This window comes from Xenopus laevis, chromosome 3L (genome assembly GCF_017654675.1).
Source record: "Xenopus laevis strain J_2021 chromosome 3L, Xenopus_laevis_v10.1, whole genome shotgun sequence".
NCBI classification, from domain to species: domain Eukaryota; kingdom Metazoa; phylum Chordata; class Amphibia; order Anura; family Pipidae; genus Xenopus; species Xenopus laevis.
In genome coordinates, this window is record NC_054375.1 from 145,282,533 (window position 1) to 145,301,302 (window position 18,770).

General features: G+C 38.6%; 1 protein-coding gene and 5 non-coding genes across 8 annotated transcripts in view; 1 reads left to right on the forward strand and 5 right to left on the reverse strand.

The window, feature by feature from the left end:
* Positions 1-18,770, reverse strand: part of LOC108710640 (hepatic lectin) — a 77,191-nt gene that overhangs the window by 7,309 nt on the left and 51,112 nt on the right. The window contains exons 1-6 of one of the 3 annotated variants that reach the window (XM_041587215.1): positions 8,150-8,212; positions 7,100-7,207; positions 6,152-6,193; positions 3,903-3,944; positions 1,640-1,681; positions 103-144 (exon numbers count right to left, since the gene is read on the reverse strand). In XM_041587215.1, the coding sequence (XP_041443149.1) occupies positions 103-144; positions 1,640-1,681; positions 3,903-3,944; positions 6,152-6,193; positions 7,100-7,207; positions 8,150-8,207 (334 nt within the window). In that variant the 5' untranslated portion in view covers positions 8,208-8,212. Of the gene's footprint in view, positions 1-102; positions 145-1,639; positions 1,682-3,902; positions 3,945-6,151; positions 6,194-7,099; positions 7,208-8,149; positions 8,213-18,770 lie in introns of those variants that run through there. The other 2 variants (XM_041587216.1, XM_041587217.1) reach the window with 2 other exon arrangements.
* trnak-uuu lies at positions 11,361-11,433 on the forward strand. Its single transcript has one exon. It is a non-coding gene; the product is annotated as a tRNA-Lys (tRNA).
* Positions 12,030-12,102, reverse strand: trnam-cau. The gene has a single exon. It is a non-coding gene; the product is annotated as a tRNA-Met (tRNA).
* On the reverse strand, positions 13,282-13,354 carry trnak-uuu. Its single transcript has one exon. It is a non-coding gene; the product is annotated as a tRNA-Lys (tRNA).
* trnav-cac lies at positions 15,912-15,984 on the reverse strand. Its single transcript has one exon. It is a non-coding gene; the product is annotated as a tRNA-Val (tRNA).
* trnan-guu lies at positions 17,323-17,396 on the reverse strand. Its single transcript has one exon. It is a non-coding gene; the product is annotated as a tRNA-Asn (tRNA).

Here is an 18,770-nt window from a genome sequence, read left to right on the forward strand (position 1 = left end):
CTTTCTTACACAATACTATTATATATATGATACACATTCTTTTCTATTCTCTGATGTTTTCCCTCGCATCTTTCTGTACTGCAGATTTGGCATCATACTTACTTTTTTCCTCAGTTTCATTCACTTTGGAAGCAGGTTGAGCAACTGCAATAAATTAAATGAATATCTTATATTTCTATTCTCAAATGCATCTTCCTCTGCATTATCAACAACTATAAATTCTAATGCGTGGTCATCTCCCACAGCACTTTACAGAGTAGAGAGATACAAACACAGGACATACAGGTATAGGACCCTTTACTCGGAAACCCGTTATCCAGTAAGCTTAGAATTACGGAAAACTCCTATTGGGGTATATTTATCAAAGAATGAAGTTAAAGATCACCACAGTCCACTAGTGTGAAATTCTACCACTCACCATTTATTTCTATGGGATTTTCAAATGACTATTTGATAAATATGCCCCTAGACTTCATTATAGTCAAATAATCCACAGTTTTTAAAAACGATTTCCATTTTCTCTGTGATAATAAAGCAGAACCTTAGACTTGATCCCAACTAAGATATAATTAATCCTTATTGGAATAAAAACCATCTTATTGGGTTTATTTAATGATGACATGATTTTCTAGTAGACTTTAGGTATAAAGATCCAAAATACAGAAAGATCCATTATCTGGAAAACCCCAGCTCCCAATTATTCTGGATAACAGATCCCATAGCTGTAATAGTTTACACATAGGAATAATGACATCTAACTGAAACAGATACAGAAAAGGTTTCTATAATACTCATTATTTTGGTCACAGATAGTGAACAAAAGAGAAAGTTTTGATTGTACAAAGCTTTCACCAGATACCTTATTATAACAGTGAATATATTTTTAATGGTGCAGCTCCTCCCACTTTGTATCAAGGCGTGTGGGACAACCACACTGAAATAGTTAAAGGAACAGTAACACCAAAAAGAATTAAAGTCTTTTAAAGTAATGAAAATGGGTTTTTCCACCAGCGATTCACATTATTGCCAGTGGGACACTAGCCACATGTACATTGCAAAACAGCGCCACCTACTGGTCATTTTGCCACCACTCTGACCACCAAGTAGTCAAGGAAGTTGTCAGGAGAAAGAAAGAGGCTGCTCTGATGTTCTTCTGCTTAGGAAACAAATTAGAAATCTCTCTCAAATCTTTTCTAAGCAGAAGAACATCAGAGCAGCCTCTTTCTTGACAACTTCCTTGACTACTTGGTGGTCAGACTGGTGGGAAACTGACCAGCAGGTGGCGCTGTTGTAACTAAATTCATTCATATTAACTGTTCATGTATCCCTTAATATCTTGGAATTGAAAAATAAATTATGAATGTACATTGCAAAAGTGCTTAAAATAACATCTTGATCAATTTTACATTCACTTATTTCTAAGGTTTACTTATCCATTAAATTATATAGTATTATTCTGTATGGCACACACTGTCTCATAAAATACTAGATTATACCCTTCCATTATATTTATTGTACTGCAATGTCTTTCTTACACAATACTGTTATATATATATATGATGGGCTATACACATTCTTTTCTATTCTCTGATGTTTTCCCTCGCATCTTTCTGTACTGCAGATTTGGCATCATACTTACTTTTTTCCTCAGTTTCATTCACTTTGGAAGCAAGTTGAGCAACTGCAATAAATTAAATGAATATCTTTGATTTCGATTCTCAAATGCATCTTCCTCCGCATTATCAACAACTCTGGATTAATTCTAATGTGTCGTCATCTCCCACAGCACTTTACAGAGTAGAGAGATACAAACACAGGACACACAGGTATAGGACCCTTTACCCGGAAACCCGTTATCCAGTAAGCCTAGAATTACGGAAAACTCCTATTGGGGTATATTTATCAAAGAGTGAAGTTAAGGATCACCACAGTCCACTAGTGAGAAATTCTACCACTCACCATTTATTTCTATGGGATTTTCAAAAGACTATTTATCAGTTTGTGAAAGTGAAACTTCACTCTTTGATAAATATGCCCCTAGACTTCATTATAGTCAAATAATCCACATTTTTAAAAACAATTTCCCTTTTCTCTGTGATAATAAAGCAGAACCTTAGACTTGATCCCAACTAAGATATAATTAATCCTTATTAGAATAAAAACCAGCTTATTGGGTTTATTTAATGATTACATGATTTTCTAGTAGACTTTAGGTATAAAGATCCAAAATACAGAAAGATCCATTATCTGGAAAACCCCAGCTCCCAATTATTCTGGATAACAAATCCCATAGCTGTAATAGTTTACACATAGCAATAATGACATCTAACTGAAACAGATACAGAAAAGGTTTCTATAATACTCATTATTTTGGTCACAGATTGTGAACAAAAGAGAAAGTTTTGATTGTACAAAGCTTTCACCAGATACTTTATTATAACAGTGAATATATTTTTAATGGTACAGCTCCTCCCACTTTGTATCAAGGCGTGTGGGACAACCACACTGAAATAGTTAAAGGAACAGTAACACCAAAAAAACTTAAAGTCTTTTAAAGTAATGAAAATGGGTTTTACCACCAGCGATTCACATTATTGCCAGTGGGATGCTAGCCACATCTGGTAATTTTTTGAGCCAAATTTCTGTTTTAAAAAATGGAAATGTGGTTGTTCTAGAACAGACAGCACAATTGTGCTCTCTGCAATAGCGATGCCGCCCCATCTGAACCCACTTCAATGAGAAAGAAGTAAGCTATACTGACTCGGATGCAGTGGCGGAACTACCGGGGGAGCAGGGGGTGCGAGCGGGCCAGGGCCCGCACCCCCTCAGGGCCCCCCGGCAGTCCGTTCGCCATTGAAAACTCGGCCAAATCCGGCTGTACGGAGGGGGGGCGGGGCCCGGCTGCTCATTATGCACCAGGGCCCGCCCCCTTCAACGAACGCTACTGCTCGGATGGGTACCTGGGGCCCATTAGGACAATGGCTGCCCCAACCCATACTCACTGTCACCCAATTCAGACCCAGATAAATTGTCTTGCTGCGAATCACTCGTGTCTGATGTAACTGGGGGCAGGGTGAGCGCAAGTTTATGAGATCCTAGCTGCCAGTTTTTTTATGGAAACCCAGGGGACAGTATTATACTTGCTTGCACCATTTGTCTCACATAGTATTGCACTGTACTGTACCCCCTGCCATATAGGATAAGTAAACCTTGATGTGGGGGCTATTCTAAGCAGTTTTGCAATGTACATTCATTCATTATGTTTTTTTTATTCCAAGATATTAGAGGATACATGAACTGTTAATATGAATGAATTTTGTTACAACAGCGCCACCTGCTGGTCATTTTCCCACCAGTCTGACCACCAAGTAGTCAAGGAAGTTGTCAGGAGAAAGAAAGAGGCTGCTCTGATGTTCTTCTGCTTTGGAAACAAATTAGAAATCTCTCTCAAATCTTTTCTAAGCAGAAGAACATCAGCGCAGCCTCTTTCTTGACAACTTCCTTGACTACTTGGTGGTCAGACTGGTGGGAAAATGACCAGCAGGTGGCGCTGTTGTAACTAAATTCATTCATATTAACTGTACATGTATCCCTTAATATCTTGGAATTGAAAAATAAACTATGAATGTACATTGCAAAAGTGCTTAAAATCACATCTTGATCAATTTTACATTCACTTATTTCTAAGGTTTACTTATCCATTAAATTATATAGTATTATTCTGTATGACACACACTGTCTCATAAAATACTAGATGATACCCTTCCATTATATTTATTGTACTGCAATGTCTTTCTTACACAATACTGTTATATATATATGATGGGCTATACACATTCTTTTCTATTCTCTGATGTTTTCCCTCGCATCTTTCTGTACTGCAGATTTGGCATCATACTTACTTTTTTCCTCAATTTCATTCACTTTGGAAGCAAGTTGAGCAACTGCAATAAATTAAATGAATATCTTATATTTCGATTCTCAAATGCATCTTACTCTGCATTATCAACAACTATTAATTCTAATGTGTCGTCATCTCCCACAGCACTTTACAGAGTAGAGAGATACAAACACAGGACATACAGGTATAGGACCCTTTACCCAGAAACCCGTTATCCAGTAAATTTAGAATTACGGAAAACTGTCTCCTATTGGGGTATATTTATCAAAGAGTGAAGTTAAAGATCACCACAGTCCACTAGTGTGAAATTCTACCACTCTCCGTTTATTTTCAAAAGACTATTTATCCATTATAATCAAATAAACCACATTTTTAAAAACGATTTCCCTTTTCTCTGTAATAATAAAACAGAACCTTAGACTTGATCCCAAATACAATATAATTAATCCTTATTGGAGTAAAAACCAGCTTATTGGGTTTATTTAATGATTACATGATTTTCTAGTAGACTTAAAGGGCATGTAAAGTCTAAAATAGAATAAGGCTAGAAATGCTGTATTTTGTATACTAAATATAAACATGAACTTACTGCACCACAAGCCTAATCAAACAAATGATTTATACTTTCAAAGTTGGCTACAGGGGGTCACCATCTTGTAATTTTGTTAAACATCTTTGCAAGACTAAGACTGTGCACATGCTCAGTGTGGTCTGGGCTGCTTAGGGATCGTCATAAACAAAGCTGCTTGAGTTCTGCATGGCTGGGAAGTAAGGCGGGGGCTCCCCCTGCTGTTCATAAGTATGATTGTTTCCCTGCTCAGCAGTTAGGGACCGTCTGACAATTCCTATCCACAGCAGTAAATGAAGGGAGAATTTCACTGCATACAGTCAGGTTTATTATAAAAACGGTACACATTTTTTAATTATAGTATATTGGAGATAGGTTTCTTTTTCATTAAAGAAAGTAAAAATAGGATTTTATTTTTTTGCCTTTATATGCCCTTTAAGGTATAAAGATCCAAAATACGGAAAGATCCATTATCTGGAAAACCCCAGCTCCCAATTATTCAGGATAACAAATCCCATACCTGTAATAGTTTACACATAGAAATAATGACATCTAACTGAAACAGATACAGAAAAGGTTTCTATAATACTCATTATTTTGGTCACAGATTGTGAACAAAAGAGAAAGTTTTGATTGTACAAAGCTTTCACCAGATACCTTATTATAACAATAACACCAAAAAACATAAAGTTTTTTAAAGTAATGAAAATGGGTTTTACCACCAGCGATTCACATTATTGCCAGTGGGAAAGCTTTTACAGTAAATTAGTCGCCTGCAGAAGCAGAGATTTAGTGCTGGTGCTTAATCTCATAGTGTGGCATTGCCCTTAGAGCAGTGGCTGATGGGGAGATTTGTCGCCTATGATAACAATGCACGACTGCGTTCGACAAGTATCCTAAAATGCATCTCCTTTGGAAATTATTTAAATCATCGGCTTTAAAACTAACCCATCGCTTTGTTCTTCCGAAGTCTCTCAAAGTTGCCTCGGAAGGGAATTTCAGGCGACCTTGCGATACGTTGGTTTAACCGCCATTGATTTCCGTTCTTTCCAATGAAGACTCCTTTTCAGAAGATTTGTTGCATACAGTCATGCATTAATAATCGTGGGGACCAAATCTCCCAGTTGGCCACTGCCAACGTTTTTTCACTTGATTTTGGTCGTATTTGTAGTAGTTAAGCATGAGGAGCCAAATACCTAAGATCATTCTCCGTTGTCACATGCAAATGCTAGCACTAGTGGGGAGTGACCTGATGTCTAAAGCTGGCCATATACTATAAGATCTGCTCTTTTTGCAATTTTGCCAAACGAGCAGATCTTTTCCTGATATGCCCACCATTGGAGCTAATCCAATAATTTGGCCCTAGGGCCAATTGATCAGATTCCTACAATGGGAATAGGTGCCGACAGTATGAGGACTGCATCAACTAGCCAAAGTGGTCGTCAATCATGGGGAAGATCAAACCTGTCTGATCGATATATCTGGCTGATTTTTGGCCAGATATTGGTTGGGGAGGTCCGTCAGAACCCCCCATACACAGGCAGATAAGATGTCAAATCGGTCTAAAGGATCCAAATAAACAGCTCAAATCTGCCTGTATATGGCCACCTTTAGGCAAGAGAATACAGATAGGAGAGACCGAGTTCAATTGATCAATAGGTTCATGATAAATTCAGTCCTACCATAATTTTTTAGGTCATTGTTGTCTGTTGACCCAGGTGTGCCTGTTTGGATTTGAAAAAAGAAGTTTAGTTTCAAAATGTAATTAATGGCAGAACATCAATCAAATACAAAATGATAGGGATGTACCAAATCTGATTTTATTTTTAAAATCACTTAAATACCCAATCTTCCACAATTAAATTCTGCCAAATCGCAAACCAAATCCACAACCAAATTTGCAGGTGCTAATTAGCTAAATCACACACAAAAAAAATCAGCAAATGTGAGTGATGGCATTCCATGGGGTTTATTTATAAATACTGGGCAAAGTACAAAAATTTTTGTTAGACAGTGAACGGCGTGTTGAGAACATTATGCAATGGGTAGGATATGCCCAATGCCAATGTGCCTGATCATTCACAAGGCACGTTTGACTTTATGTTGATTTAATCTGATGTTGAAACATTCTCCAAGCTTTGAGTAACCTGTTTTTGGAAGGGTATCCCTGTCTGTACTGCCAGGAACCATTGCCCAATATTGTATTAAATTAATCTGGAGCTAAAGTTGTCACTGGGTCCAGGCAACAATAAGAATAGGAAATTAAAAAAACCATGGGCACATAACTACACCCATGATCCACTCCAGTAAGGCCCATTATACAAAAACCCCAATAATGATCCACTAGACCCCACCTACTCTCTTGCAAGTCCTGGACCCTCAGCCAAGGGCCAACGGCGGCCCTGAATACAAGCTTGATGTTAGTGATTAAAAGCACCCACTGTACCTATTAGGAGAAACTTCAATGTTTTTTGAGCGGAGGCCATTTATCTCTGCTTGCTTGTGTCATAAGTAGATCATTGGCCAAACTCTCCGTTTCTAACATGTGATTGCTTGGTATTAACAATTTAGTAGGTATGTTTGGAAATGTATCCCATTTTCTTTTATCCCTAATATGGGATATTACTTACTTTTGGTCATCACTGTAATAAAGAGAGCCAGGATAAGTATGTATGCAACTGCCAGCAGGCAGTAGATACCCACTAATGGTTTTTGCCTGGAAGAAAATGTCTTTTTCACTGAAAGGTAAATGAGATAAAACATTTTAGGATACAGGATAGGATACACATTTCAAAAGGGGACACATAGTCTAAATTACAACATAATTGTACATAGTGCTCCTATGTGCACTTTTACAATATACATTATATTGTAAAAGTGCACATAGGAGCACTATAGGATAGTTAGCTTTTATGCAATTAAAACTTGCCTCCAAGCCAGGAATTCAAAAATAAGCACCTGCTTTGAGGACACTGAGGGCAACATCCAAGAGGTTGGAGATCAACATGTTACTCACAAGTTACGGGTTGGGGATTACTGGCCTATGCGAACACAGGCTGTTGTCAGACACAATAACATCAGTCTTCAGATATCACTCCCTGTTGATCCATTATCTTCTCACCAACAATTACAATAAACACTAACATTTCTCCAACATAGACTTCCCTATACAGCTCCATATTTTTATACCTTTTGTCTCACTTATCACCTGCCCTGATTACCTACTATAGTGGATTGTCTGTATTTCAGTTAATATTCACAATGCTGCAGAAAATGTTGGCGGTTTCCAAAATGAATACAATAATAATCTCCATAGTGGTGCATACAGGTAAACCATCCAGTTCAGGAAATATATTTGATCCCCTCTTTCTCATCATAGGAGACTATTCTATATATCTCATAACTTTAGGGATAACCAGTTACACACTCTGCCATCATTTTCATATATAGACAACTGTCCAAATATGGATTTTAAATGGAAAAGTTTAAGATGCGTCGCTTTGTTATTCCAACAAACCACAGACTGGTCCATTTTATTCTCCTCAATGAGTCTAATGACTGTCAGGACAAGTCAATACAGTACATACAACACGTTATGACTCTCAGCTCTTGTTTAAATGGGACCAGATGTATCTATTTTATTGTATTATTCAGAATAAAAGGAAAGAGATGGGCATTACCTGAGGACACAGGGTCACTATGCAGCCTGTCAAAACTGGTGTGGAATTCGGACTCCATAGCTAAGGAATAATTGTATGTACAGTGCAGTCATGGGCTTTATACTCTGGCCGAATTAGAGAGGAAACGACCAAGCCAAAAACATATTAGGCTTCTCGTATTTTCAGACTTGTGTTTCCTACAACCCCGCCAATTTTTGGATGTTATTCTTCTGAATTTAAAGAGACACTGTCTTATGTTCAAATTCATTGGCCTCACATGGTACAGTATTATTGTCCCACATGTCTGAATTAGTTTACTATAGGGATACACTGAATCCACTATTTTGGATTCAGCCAAACCCCCGAATACTTTGCGAAAGATTCGGTCGAATACCGTACCAAATTTGAATCCTATTTTGCATATGCATGTTGCATTATCATCGTCTAGCTTCCGTTTATCTTCTTATATATACATTTTAAAGGGGTGCTTCACCTGTAAGTTAAAGTTTAGTATGTTATAGAGTGGCTAATTCTAAGCAATTTTTCAATTGGGCTTTATTTTCATTTTTTTAATATCGTTTTTGAATTCGTTTTTACTTCTTCTGACACTTTCCATCTTTCAAATGGAGATCACAGCGTAGAATAGACACATGCATAGAATAGATTGTAACCAATGTGTAAAAGAAACGGGTCCGCACACACACCGATTAGTGCAGTCGGGGATTATCCCCTTTTATTCAGCCACCAAACATCAACGTTTCGGCGGGGAAACACCCACCCTTCATCTGATGAAGGGTGGGTGTTTCCCCCCCGAAACGTTGATGTTTGGTGGCTGAATAAAAGGGGATAATCCCCGACTGCACTAATCGGTGTGTGTGCGGATCCGTTTCTTTTACACATTGGTTGCTAAGGGACCCGGTCGGGTCAACGGAAGGAACGCACCACCAGCTTGCAGGATTGGTGAACTACAGGTGTGCGGTAGGAGAATTACATTGTAGAATAGATTGTAACCATCCTAGGATGGTTATATAATAGCAAGAGATAGTAGCGGAACTAGATATTACTGGTCCCCACATCAAATTCTTTTTTAGGCCCCCAAAATATCTAGAGATTGACCTGCTTTACAAATACTTATTAAATTTGTACAGCAGCTAGGGCCCCATGGGGCCCCTATATCTCCTAGGTCTCCCTGCAGTCTCAGCGTCTGCTTCCTCCTGTAGTTATGCCCCTGGTAAGAGAGCTACAATGCCCTTGTGTCACATCCTTGTAAACATCAGTTTAGGGTACATATAGTATTCCCTAAAATAGATTGCTTCATCTGGCAAATGGTATCGGACTATCCCTAACCCTGTTAGCTAATATTCTGCACTGAAATCCATTTCTCAAAAGAGCAAACAGATTTTTTAGGGTTAGGGTTAGGGTTTTTTTATATTTGATTTTTAAATCTGGCATGGTACTAGACATATTGTCAGTTTTCCAGCTGCCCCCAGTCATGTGACTTGTGCTCTGATAAACTTCAGTCATTGGAGTGATATCACTCCCTCCCTCCCCAAAACTGCCTAACAACAGAACAATGGGAAGGTAACCAGACAACAGTTCCCTAACACAATATAAAATCTGCCTGGTAGATCTAAGAACAGCACTCAGTTGTAAAATCCAAGTCCCACTGAGACACATTCAGTTACATTGAGTAGAAGAAACAACAGCCTGCCAGAAAGCAGTTCCATCCTAAAGTGCTGGCTCTTTCTGAAAGCACATGACAAGGCAAAATGACCTGAGATGCACCTACACACCTATATTACAACTAAAAAAAATACACTTGCTGGTTCAGGAATGAAATTTTATATTTTAGAGTGAATTATCTGCAGTGTAAATTTGACAGAATCCCTTTAAGCACATGGCTCCACTGTGTCTGGATAGAAGGAAACTAAACTGCTGATCATGCACATTTTTATGCTCAGATTAAAATCTGACTGCTGCGATTGCTTAACTTTGTGTAAGATTAAAAAATGATCAGAACTGAAATTAACTGGTTCATGCATTGTTCACAAACAGGAGCATAACAAGCAAGTGCCAGGCCCCCCTGCCAAAGTTTTTTTTAAATAGACCGGGCAGGCAAAGTTACTTCTGTCCACAACACCCTCTCCCCCAGGAGGAGAATTTGAATGCTATAGAGCAGTGTTTGGGTCTCAACTGCAAGGATATCCCAAAGCACTCGTATTAGGACATACCCTTGTGCATCCGCTACATGACAGAGGTATACAAAAAAAGGGGGATATGTTGGAGCACTCCAAAGCCAAATAAAAATACAAAGAAAATGCAGCTGATCTGGCCAGGATGGTTATAAACATTCCCTGCTTCCCTGTTTCACATATGAATTTAGTATCTAAGCTAATGCATGTATTTTACAAAATTATGATCATAGAAGAGCTGCATGTCTCTGGGTAAGTGTCTCCAGACCAAGGCATTGGCTTAAATGGGCTTGATCCTCCACATGCCAGTAGCGTTTTTAGAAGGTGAGAGGTTTGGCAATACCAAAGCATTGATTTATTGCATGGGGGAGAATCAAGTCCATTTAAGCCAATGCCTTGGTCTGGAGACACTGACGCAGAGACATGCAGTTATGCTGGGAGATGCCAACCCAGAAGAAACTTGACCAGAGGTAAACAGTTAGGGCCACCATATGGGGTTTACCTTGATGTGGTATAGTGGCTTACTAATTTTATAATCATATTTTTGTAACTAAAAACACCTGTTTTGCAAAATACATGCATTAGATTAGATACTAAATTCATATGTGAAACGGGACCAGGAAATGTGCTATATATATATGTCCTATATGACAGAGGTCCTGGCGGTTTCAGGAGAAGCCCCTATATCCTTGTAAGGGTCCGCAGAAAAGACACTTGACTAGGGTGCAACAATGGAGGGGGCGAGGTAACACATACACACACACATTGCAGAGAACACCCAGTCAGCTAGGCCAGTCTCTAGGCAAAGTGTATAACCTATTCTTTTGCATGGGATGTTAAATGTTAGGTATAATTATATGTTTTATTTTTTGGATCCATAATACCATGCATCCAATGAAAGTAGGGTCAAAACCAAGCAAGCTAAAAACACACAAAATGTACAATAACATGATGTTAATGGAATACCCAAATACACTGTTTAATAACTTACCTGATAGAAGACACCAGTAAAAGCGCTCATAGAAAACACAGAAGGTAGAGCCCGGATAGCTCAGTCGGTAGAGCATCAGACTTTTAATCTGAGGGTCCAGGGTTCAAGTCCCTGTTCGGGCGCTTGCTTTTTCAACTCTCCTTTGATTCCAACATGTCATAATATTTGCACAAATAAGTATTGTCATAGCAAGTTCTGTATTGTAACGAATGAGCATACCACCAGGAATACACTATTTAGGCTAATGGCAGCAGTGGAAATATGATGCCTAGAAGGGGATCCTGGCTATGACAGAAAATCCCTCCTTTTCCGTTAAGTCTACCCTAGCTGTATATGCTTACATATAGTTCTTTACACTAGAAACAGAGAGTTATCTTTAAGTGGGCATGCAGTAATATACCATGTTCACACTAAGCCTAGATGTTATAAATGACCTGCCTTGTTAGCGCAGTAGGTAGCGCGTCAGTCTGTCAGTTTGCATCCTATAATCTGTAAAGAAAATGTTTATTTATACATGTTGACGAGTTAAGAGCTGATAGACAACATTCTGGAAAATGTCTGGGCAACAAATAATTATGGCAACTATAATAAAAATAATAATAATAATAGGACAGGTGTAAGCAGTACTCAAATGTCTATAATGTCTGTATCACAGAAAGGATAACTATTAGTGTTACTAATATATCATCTTGAAAAAAGTGGAAGCATGTCAAAAGAATGCCCCGTGTGAGGATCGAACTCACGACCTTCAGATTATGAGACTGACGCGCTACCTACTGCGCTAACGAGGCAGATATGAGCCTGTTTTCAGCTTACTGTGAACATGGTATAATACTTTTAATTACTTCTTTGTTGAGCCCCTACTTTATATAGCTATTAGTACATTGTCCTCTTAGTAAGTGGGACAATTTGGGAAATGGAAAGGCTCAGAACATTTCCCAGCCCCCACCTTCACTGGTACTTTACTGGTATATTAACCCTTTAGTAAATTATACAATTACATATTGAAATCCCTCGCTCCCATCGAAAACAATCAGTTCAAAAAAGGTAACTGATACCACAAGGTGTGCCTTTTAGGGTAAGTCCACACAGGGCATTTTGGGGAGATTTTGTTGCCTGTCGACTAATCGCCTAGTTTTTGCAGCGACCAATCTCCCAAAACACCTTCCCTGACTCTGCGCTGGCTAAAATGAAAAAACGCTGGTTTCCTCGTGAGGCAACTTCGGGCGACTTCTGAAATGGAACCGCTGCGTGTGATTAGTGCCGGCGTTTTTTCATTTTAGTCAGGCGACCAAATCTCTCCAAAACGCCCTGTGTGGCCTGACCCTTATTCACCACCACTATGGTGTTAGTAAATGACCCCCTTATTAAGTAACATTTCTTTTATATGTTTATTTGTACTATATATTTTATTTCTATTTCAAACTTACATTACTCGTAGCAGAAAAATATTTTCACAGTATCTATGACAATGAAATGAGAAAATAAACAAATAAAAGATCCTTCATGGGTTAATTGAAGTGTTATAAAGTGTAAAACATATTTTTTAAAACTAGATTTCTAGTTCTAATATCTTCAATATTTTTGTAGAATTTTGTCAAAACCCACATTTTGATTATTTGAGGGCTCCTTGCTAAACCTCTCAGTTTGCAGCCTATAATCTGTACAGAAAACATTAATTTATACATGCCGACGAGGTAAGAGCTGAAAATGTCTGGGCAATAAATGAAGATTATGACACTAATAATAATATCACAAGTGGAAGCAGTACACAGATGCCTATAATGTCTGTATTAAAGAAAGGATAATAATTAGGGTTACTGATATTATAACCACAAACCTGATGATTATTCTGAGAAACTTCTAGCTTTTGCTTGCTTAGGTAATGAAAACATCCATTCCTTGTTGTGTAGATATTACAACAAATCTGAATTGGTTACAAATGTCTTAAAGGAGAACTAAAAAACTACCGCCTGAACAGGGACTTGAACCCTGGACCCTCAGATTAAAAGTCTGATGCTCTACCGACTGAGCTATCCGGGCGCTTCTAATACTACAATTCATGACATGATTTACAGTTGTTTTATATCAGATTATGATTTTCCACTTAAGGTGGCCATACACGGATAGATCCGCTCGTTTGGCGATGTCGCCAAACAAGCGGATCTCCCCCCGATATACTTTCGGCCAGATCTCGATCGGGGAAGCCTGTCGGGGGCCCCCACACACGGGCCAATAAGCTGCCGACTCGGTCTGTCGGCAGCTTTTATCGGCCCGTGTATGGCCACCTTTACTCTTACTCTTACTTTCTACCTACGTGCACCCTCTTGTTGTCCTGGACTTGCCTGTTAGAGATGGTGGTGACCAGAAATGTCTTGCTTGAACATGCGCTCTGGTGTTGGAGGTAAACATGGTGGAGATATATGGGCTTCTCCAAAAATTCTGCAAAGACTCTATCCACACCACTGATGGATATACCATAGAATACCATACATGGGGTATGTCAGGGAGTTTAAAAAAGGTTTTACTGGGCCTTTAAAGCCCATATACCTGGTGTAATAGCCACTAGTACCCTTTGATGGCTCGGAAGGCATATTATGATGATGATGACAATTGTTATTTAATAAATATAATAATGATAACAAAGAAAGAATCTAAGAATATCTGGCATAATGTTTTCTTTAGAAATAAGGAAGCATGCCAAAACAGTGCCCAGCTTTCAGATTATAATGCATCTACTTTGGTAATGAAGCAGGTAAAGATGTTTATTCACGACTAGTATGAACATGGTATGCTATGGCATGTACCATCAATGATAACCCTCTGCTTTTAGTGGAGAGAACTATATCTAAGCTAGAGTCTTGTGGCGGGTCGAGTACCCGCAAATAAAGCATGTACCCTGTGGAATGAGGGTAGGATTTTGAGATGTGGGTTTAGATGAGGGTCTGGGTCACTGGTTGGGTTGCGGGTCTCATCTAAATATCTTATTTTATGTTATATTGTCTATTTTACTCCTTTTAAAATGTTACAAAACCTGTTTGTGTCACGGGGGACTTTTGATAATGTCACTTCCGGTTTGCAGCAACACCACTTCCTGTTTGATGGTGGTCGGCATGTTGCGGGTAGGGTTGACACCTTTTCTGGATCGGGTAGCGGATCTAAGTGGGTAAATATGAGGGTTGCGGTTCAGGTCGCGGCTGCGGGTTCTGGTCTTAGAAATTGGTTCCACACAGGAATCGAAGCAGCCACCAGCAGATGAACATTGTGACATGGTTTGTATAATAAAACCCTCAGCTACACAAGCAAAACCATGACCTAGTCTTGAGTAACATTACCATCCCAAAGATGGCAGATTTGGTTTCACCATCATCACTGCCACCACCAAAGAGACAAGATTATATGATTCCTCAGGGTGAGATTGACTAGGTCTAGCCACTACATCATAGTATTAAAAATATTATTGCTTTCCATTATATGTAATGATGTAAGTGGATTAATTGCTGCCATAACTTGTCTAACAGATCATCATTTCTGCTGTGTTGTTATTTGTGGTGTAGTGAAACAAGTCCCAAATCATGTATGGCTTTTTTGTGTTTTAGAATTTGACTGGCAACTTGAACATACGTGGGATTGGAAGTGTCAAGTCACAGAATTATTTCTAGATCATTAATTTTCTTACATGATCTTAAGATGTGCGAACTTATTAAACCAATCATATTACATTAAAGGGCATGTAAAGTCAAAAAAATAAAATCCCATTTTTATTTTTTTTAATGAAAAAGAAACCTATATCCAATATACTTTAATTAAAAAATGTGTACCGTTTTTATAAGAAACCTGACTGTATTCAGTGAAATTCTTCCTTCATTTATTGCTGTGGATAGGAATTGTCAGACGGTCCCTAACTGCTCTGCAGTGAAAAAATCATACTTATGAACAGCAGGGGGAGCCCCCGCCTTACTTCCCAGCCATGCAGAACTCAAGCAGCTTTGTTTATGACGATCCCTAAGCAGCCCAGACCTCACTGAGCATGTGCACAGTCTTAGTCTTGCAAAGATGTATAACAAAGTTACAAGATGACAGCCCCCTGTGGCCAACTTTGAAAGCATAAATCATTTGTTTGATTAGGCTCGTGGTGCAGTAAGTTCATGTTTATATTTAGTATACAAAATACAGCATTTCTAGCCTTATTCTTTTTTAGACTTTACATGCCCTTTAATGAGCATTTTAGGTGTTAGCAGCAATTATATTTGGAATGCACATTTAAAAATAATACATTAAGGAGAACTAAACCCCCCTTTAGCCAAAAGTCCCCCGCTGCCTCCCCCTGTACAGTCTTACCCCTGAATTGTCACCTCTAGAAATACTGACCACACATACAGAATCAGCACAGTGGAGCTCACGGGCGCCATCTTTTGGAGATTCAATATTCTTCGGGTCCCTGCGGCAATTTCCATTACTTTTGGCGAATGCGCAGTTGTCACGAACCTGAAGATTGCTCCAACAGCGCAATCGCCAATATGGCGCTCACATTACAAAGAATACCGAAGCGCCAAAGATTTTAAACGGGGTTTCGTCGTCCTTTAATAAAAAAAAAAGCTGTTTCTGCCCGGTTTCGAACCGGGGACCTTTCGCGTGTGAGGCGAACGTGATAACCACTACACTACAGAAACCTGCATGTTAAATGCTGCTTTGACTATAACATACTTTTCAGTTCAAATTATTTATATTAACAGCTTTGTTAGTTTCTTTGTATCTTTGATTTTTAAATCCACCTCAGCTGGTCACTCAGCAGGTCCTTCGTCCGCTGTCAATTTTTGACCAGAAATGATTACTTTATTGGAATCCTTAGATTCATCCTTTGATATTGTCTGAAGCATTGGAGAATGGCACAGAGGGTGGGGTTATGGCAGTTGAATTTTGGCTCTTAAAAGGATTCTTTAATGATTTTTATGGTGTTGTTTTATTACTAAATTACACTGTGTACATTGCAAACAATTGACTCTACCATTGAAAATGTTATTATTGAACCAATAATTTAAGATGTAATACTGTATGTTACAATGGACATGTTTTCAGATAATCCAATGTAAATACTTAATGTAACTGGAGGAATAATGGTTGGGGTGAGGCTGACTTGGATTTTTACTATTGACTGCTATTATCATATCTACTATGGGAGTATTATTAACAATGCAGGTGTCAGGGAACTGATATCTTGTTACCTTCCCATTGTTCTGTAATAAGATGCTAAGGGATAAGGAAGGGAGTAGATTTTGCTACAACTTGGATTCAGATGGCATCGCCCCACCAGGGGCAGCAAAAATGCTCAGGTGGTGGAGGGGTCAGGACTGCCCCTGCTTGCAGTGCAGCAGTATAGTGTGACTGATCAGAGATTAGAGCACAAGTCACATGGCAGAGGGCAACTAAGAAAATGTCTAGCCCCATGTTAGATTTCACATTTAAACATAAAAAGTCTGTTCGATCTTCATAAAAATAGATTTCAATACAGGATTCTGCTGGAGGAGCACTATTATCTCATCCATAAGAACATTTAAAGGTGAAAGGTGTACTCTAATCACAGAATATGATACTCACAGAGAACATGAAACACCTAAGGCTGTTCGTCTTTCTTGTGCTTCAATAAATCCACTTGAAATGATACAAGTCTGGCTGGAGGACTGATCACTGAGTGCCTGCTCCTGCAGTGTGTTCCACTACCTTAAGTTGAAGGCTCAGAGAGGTGCACCTGGGCCTCTTCATGCATGAGTCCTTGGAACAAAATATTTTCCTTTCACTGCTGATAAGATGTTTGCAATCTGCTGTCTCAATGCATAGTTAAACACAGAGGTTAATGTTTCCTATACATGACCTTGAGACATACCTAGTCAACTGTGATGGCTGTGGCCCCTGTGGAACCCTACTAAGTACATACACGGATGTAGCTCAGTGGAGACTAAAGCAAACAGACAATGTAAAACTGTTCCATCATTATGAAAATAAAAAGAGAGCGTCCCTGGGTGGGCTTGAACCACCAACCTTTCGGTTAACAGCCGAACGCGCTAACCGATTGCGCCACAGAGACAGCTGTTCTCAAGTTTTGTTATTATCTCTTCTGAAAGCACTCCTCTCATTCCTCTCATTCTCACTCTGGTCGTATCGCTCTTAGTTACTATCTGACTGATATGTTTATGCATTAAGTTATTGAATAAACGAGTCTTACATCCTATGTACTGTATGAAGCAGGAGATACATGTTAACAGGTATATCACAACAGTTAAAATGCTCCCTGTTCATAAACCAACACAGCCTACTGCGGCTATATCAATTCACCATTTAAAGGTGTGGTTCACATTTAATTTAACTTTTAGTAATTATTTTTTTTCATTCATTTTTTTATAGTGTTTTTAATTATTTGCCTTCCTCTTCTGACTATTGCTACTTTCTATTACTATCGTCTTTCTATTCAGGCCTCTCCTATCCATATTCCAGTCTCTTATTCAAGTCAATACATAGTTACTAGGGTAATAAGGACCCTGGCAACCAGATTGCTGAAATTGCCAAATAAAAAGCTAAGTAATTAAAACACAAAAACACAAATAATGAAAAATTGCAAATTGTCTCAGGATATCACTAAAAGTTATCACAAAGGTGAACAACCCCTTTAAAACATGATCTGATGACCATGATCCAGACAATTGTAACAATTCCTTGTTGTGTACTTATTACAGCACATCTGAATTGGTCAAAGGATCCAATGAAAGTTAGGTCAAAACCAAGCAAGTTAAAAAGAGAAGACACGCAAAATGTGCAATAACATGACGGTTAATGGAATTTCCAAATACACTGTGTAATAACTTACCTGATAGAAGACACCAAAAAGAGAGCTCATAGAGAAGGTTAGTTTTAGACCCTTACAGTTAAGTCTACCCTAACTGTAGCTGTTTGATTTAACCACCCCTAGTCTTTTTATCTGCCCCCTGAAGTTAAGGAATATACCTAGAACTGTTTCCAATTTGCCAAGTGTTGCCCAGCTAGTATGGTTCTTATTGGTAATCATTAAAACTTTCACTACACAACTCATAATGGCACAGCACAAATGGTGATCAAGTTATAGCAGCAACTCATCCAAATTACTTGCACCTAGGGTTGCCACCTTTTCTGGAAAAAAATACCGGCCTTCCTATATATTTATCTTTTTTCCCTATTAAAGGGCATGTAAAGTCTAAAAAAGAATAAGGCTAGAAATGCTGTATTTTGTATACTAAATATAAACATGAACTTACTGCACCACGAGCCTAATCAAACAAATGATTTATGCTTTCAAAGTTGGCCACAGGGGGCTGTCATCTTGTAACTTTGTTATACATCTTTGCAAGACTAAGACTGTGCACATGCTCAGTGAGGTCTGGGCTGCTTAGGGATCGTCATAAACAAAGCTGCTTGAGTTCTGCATGGC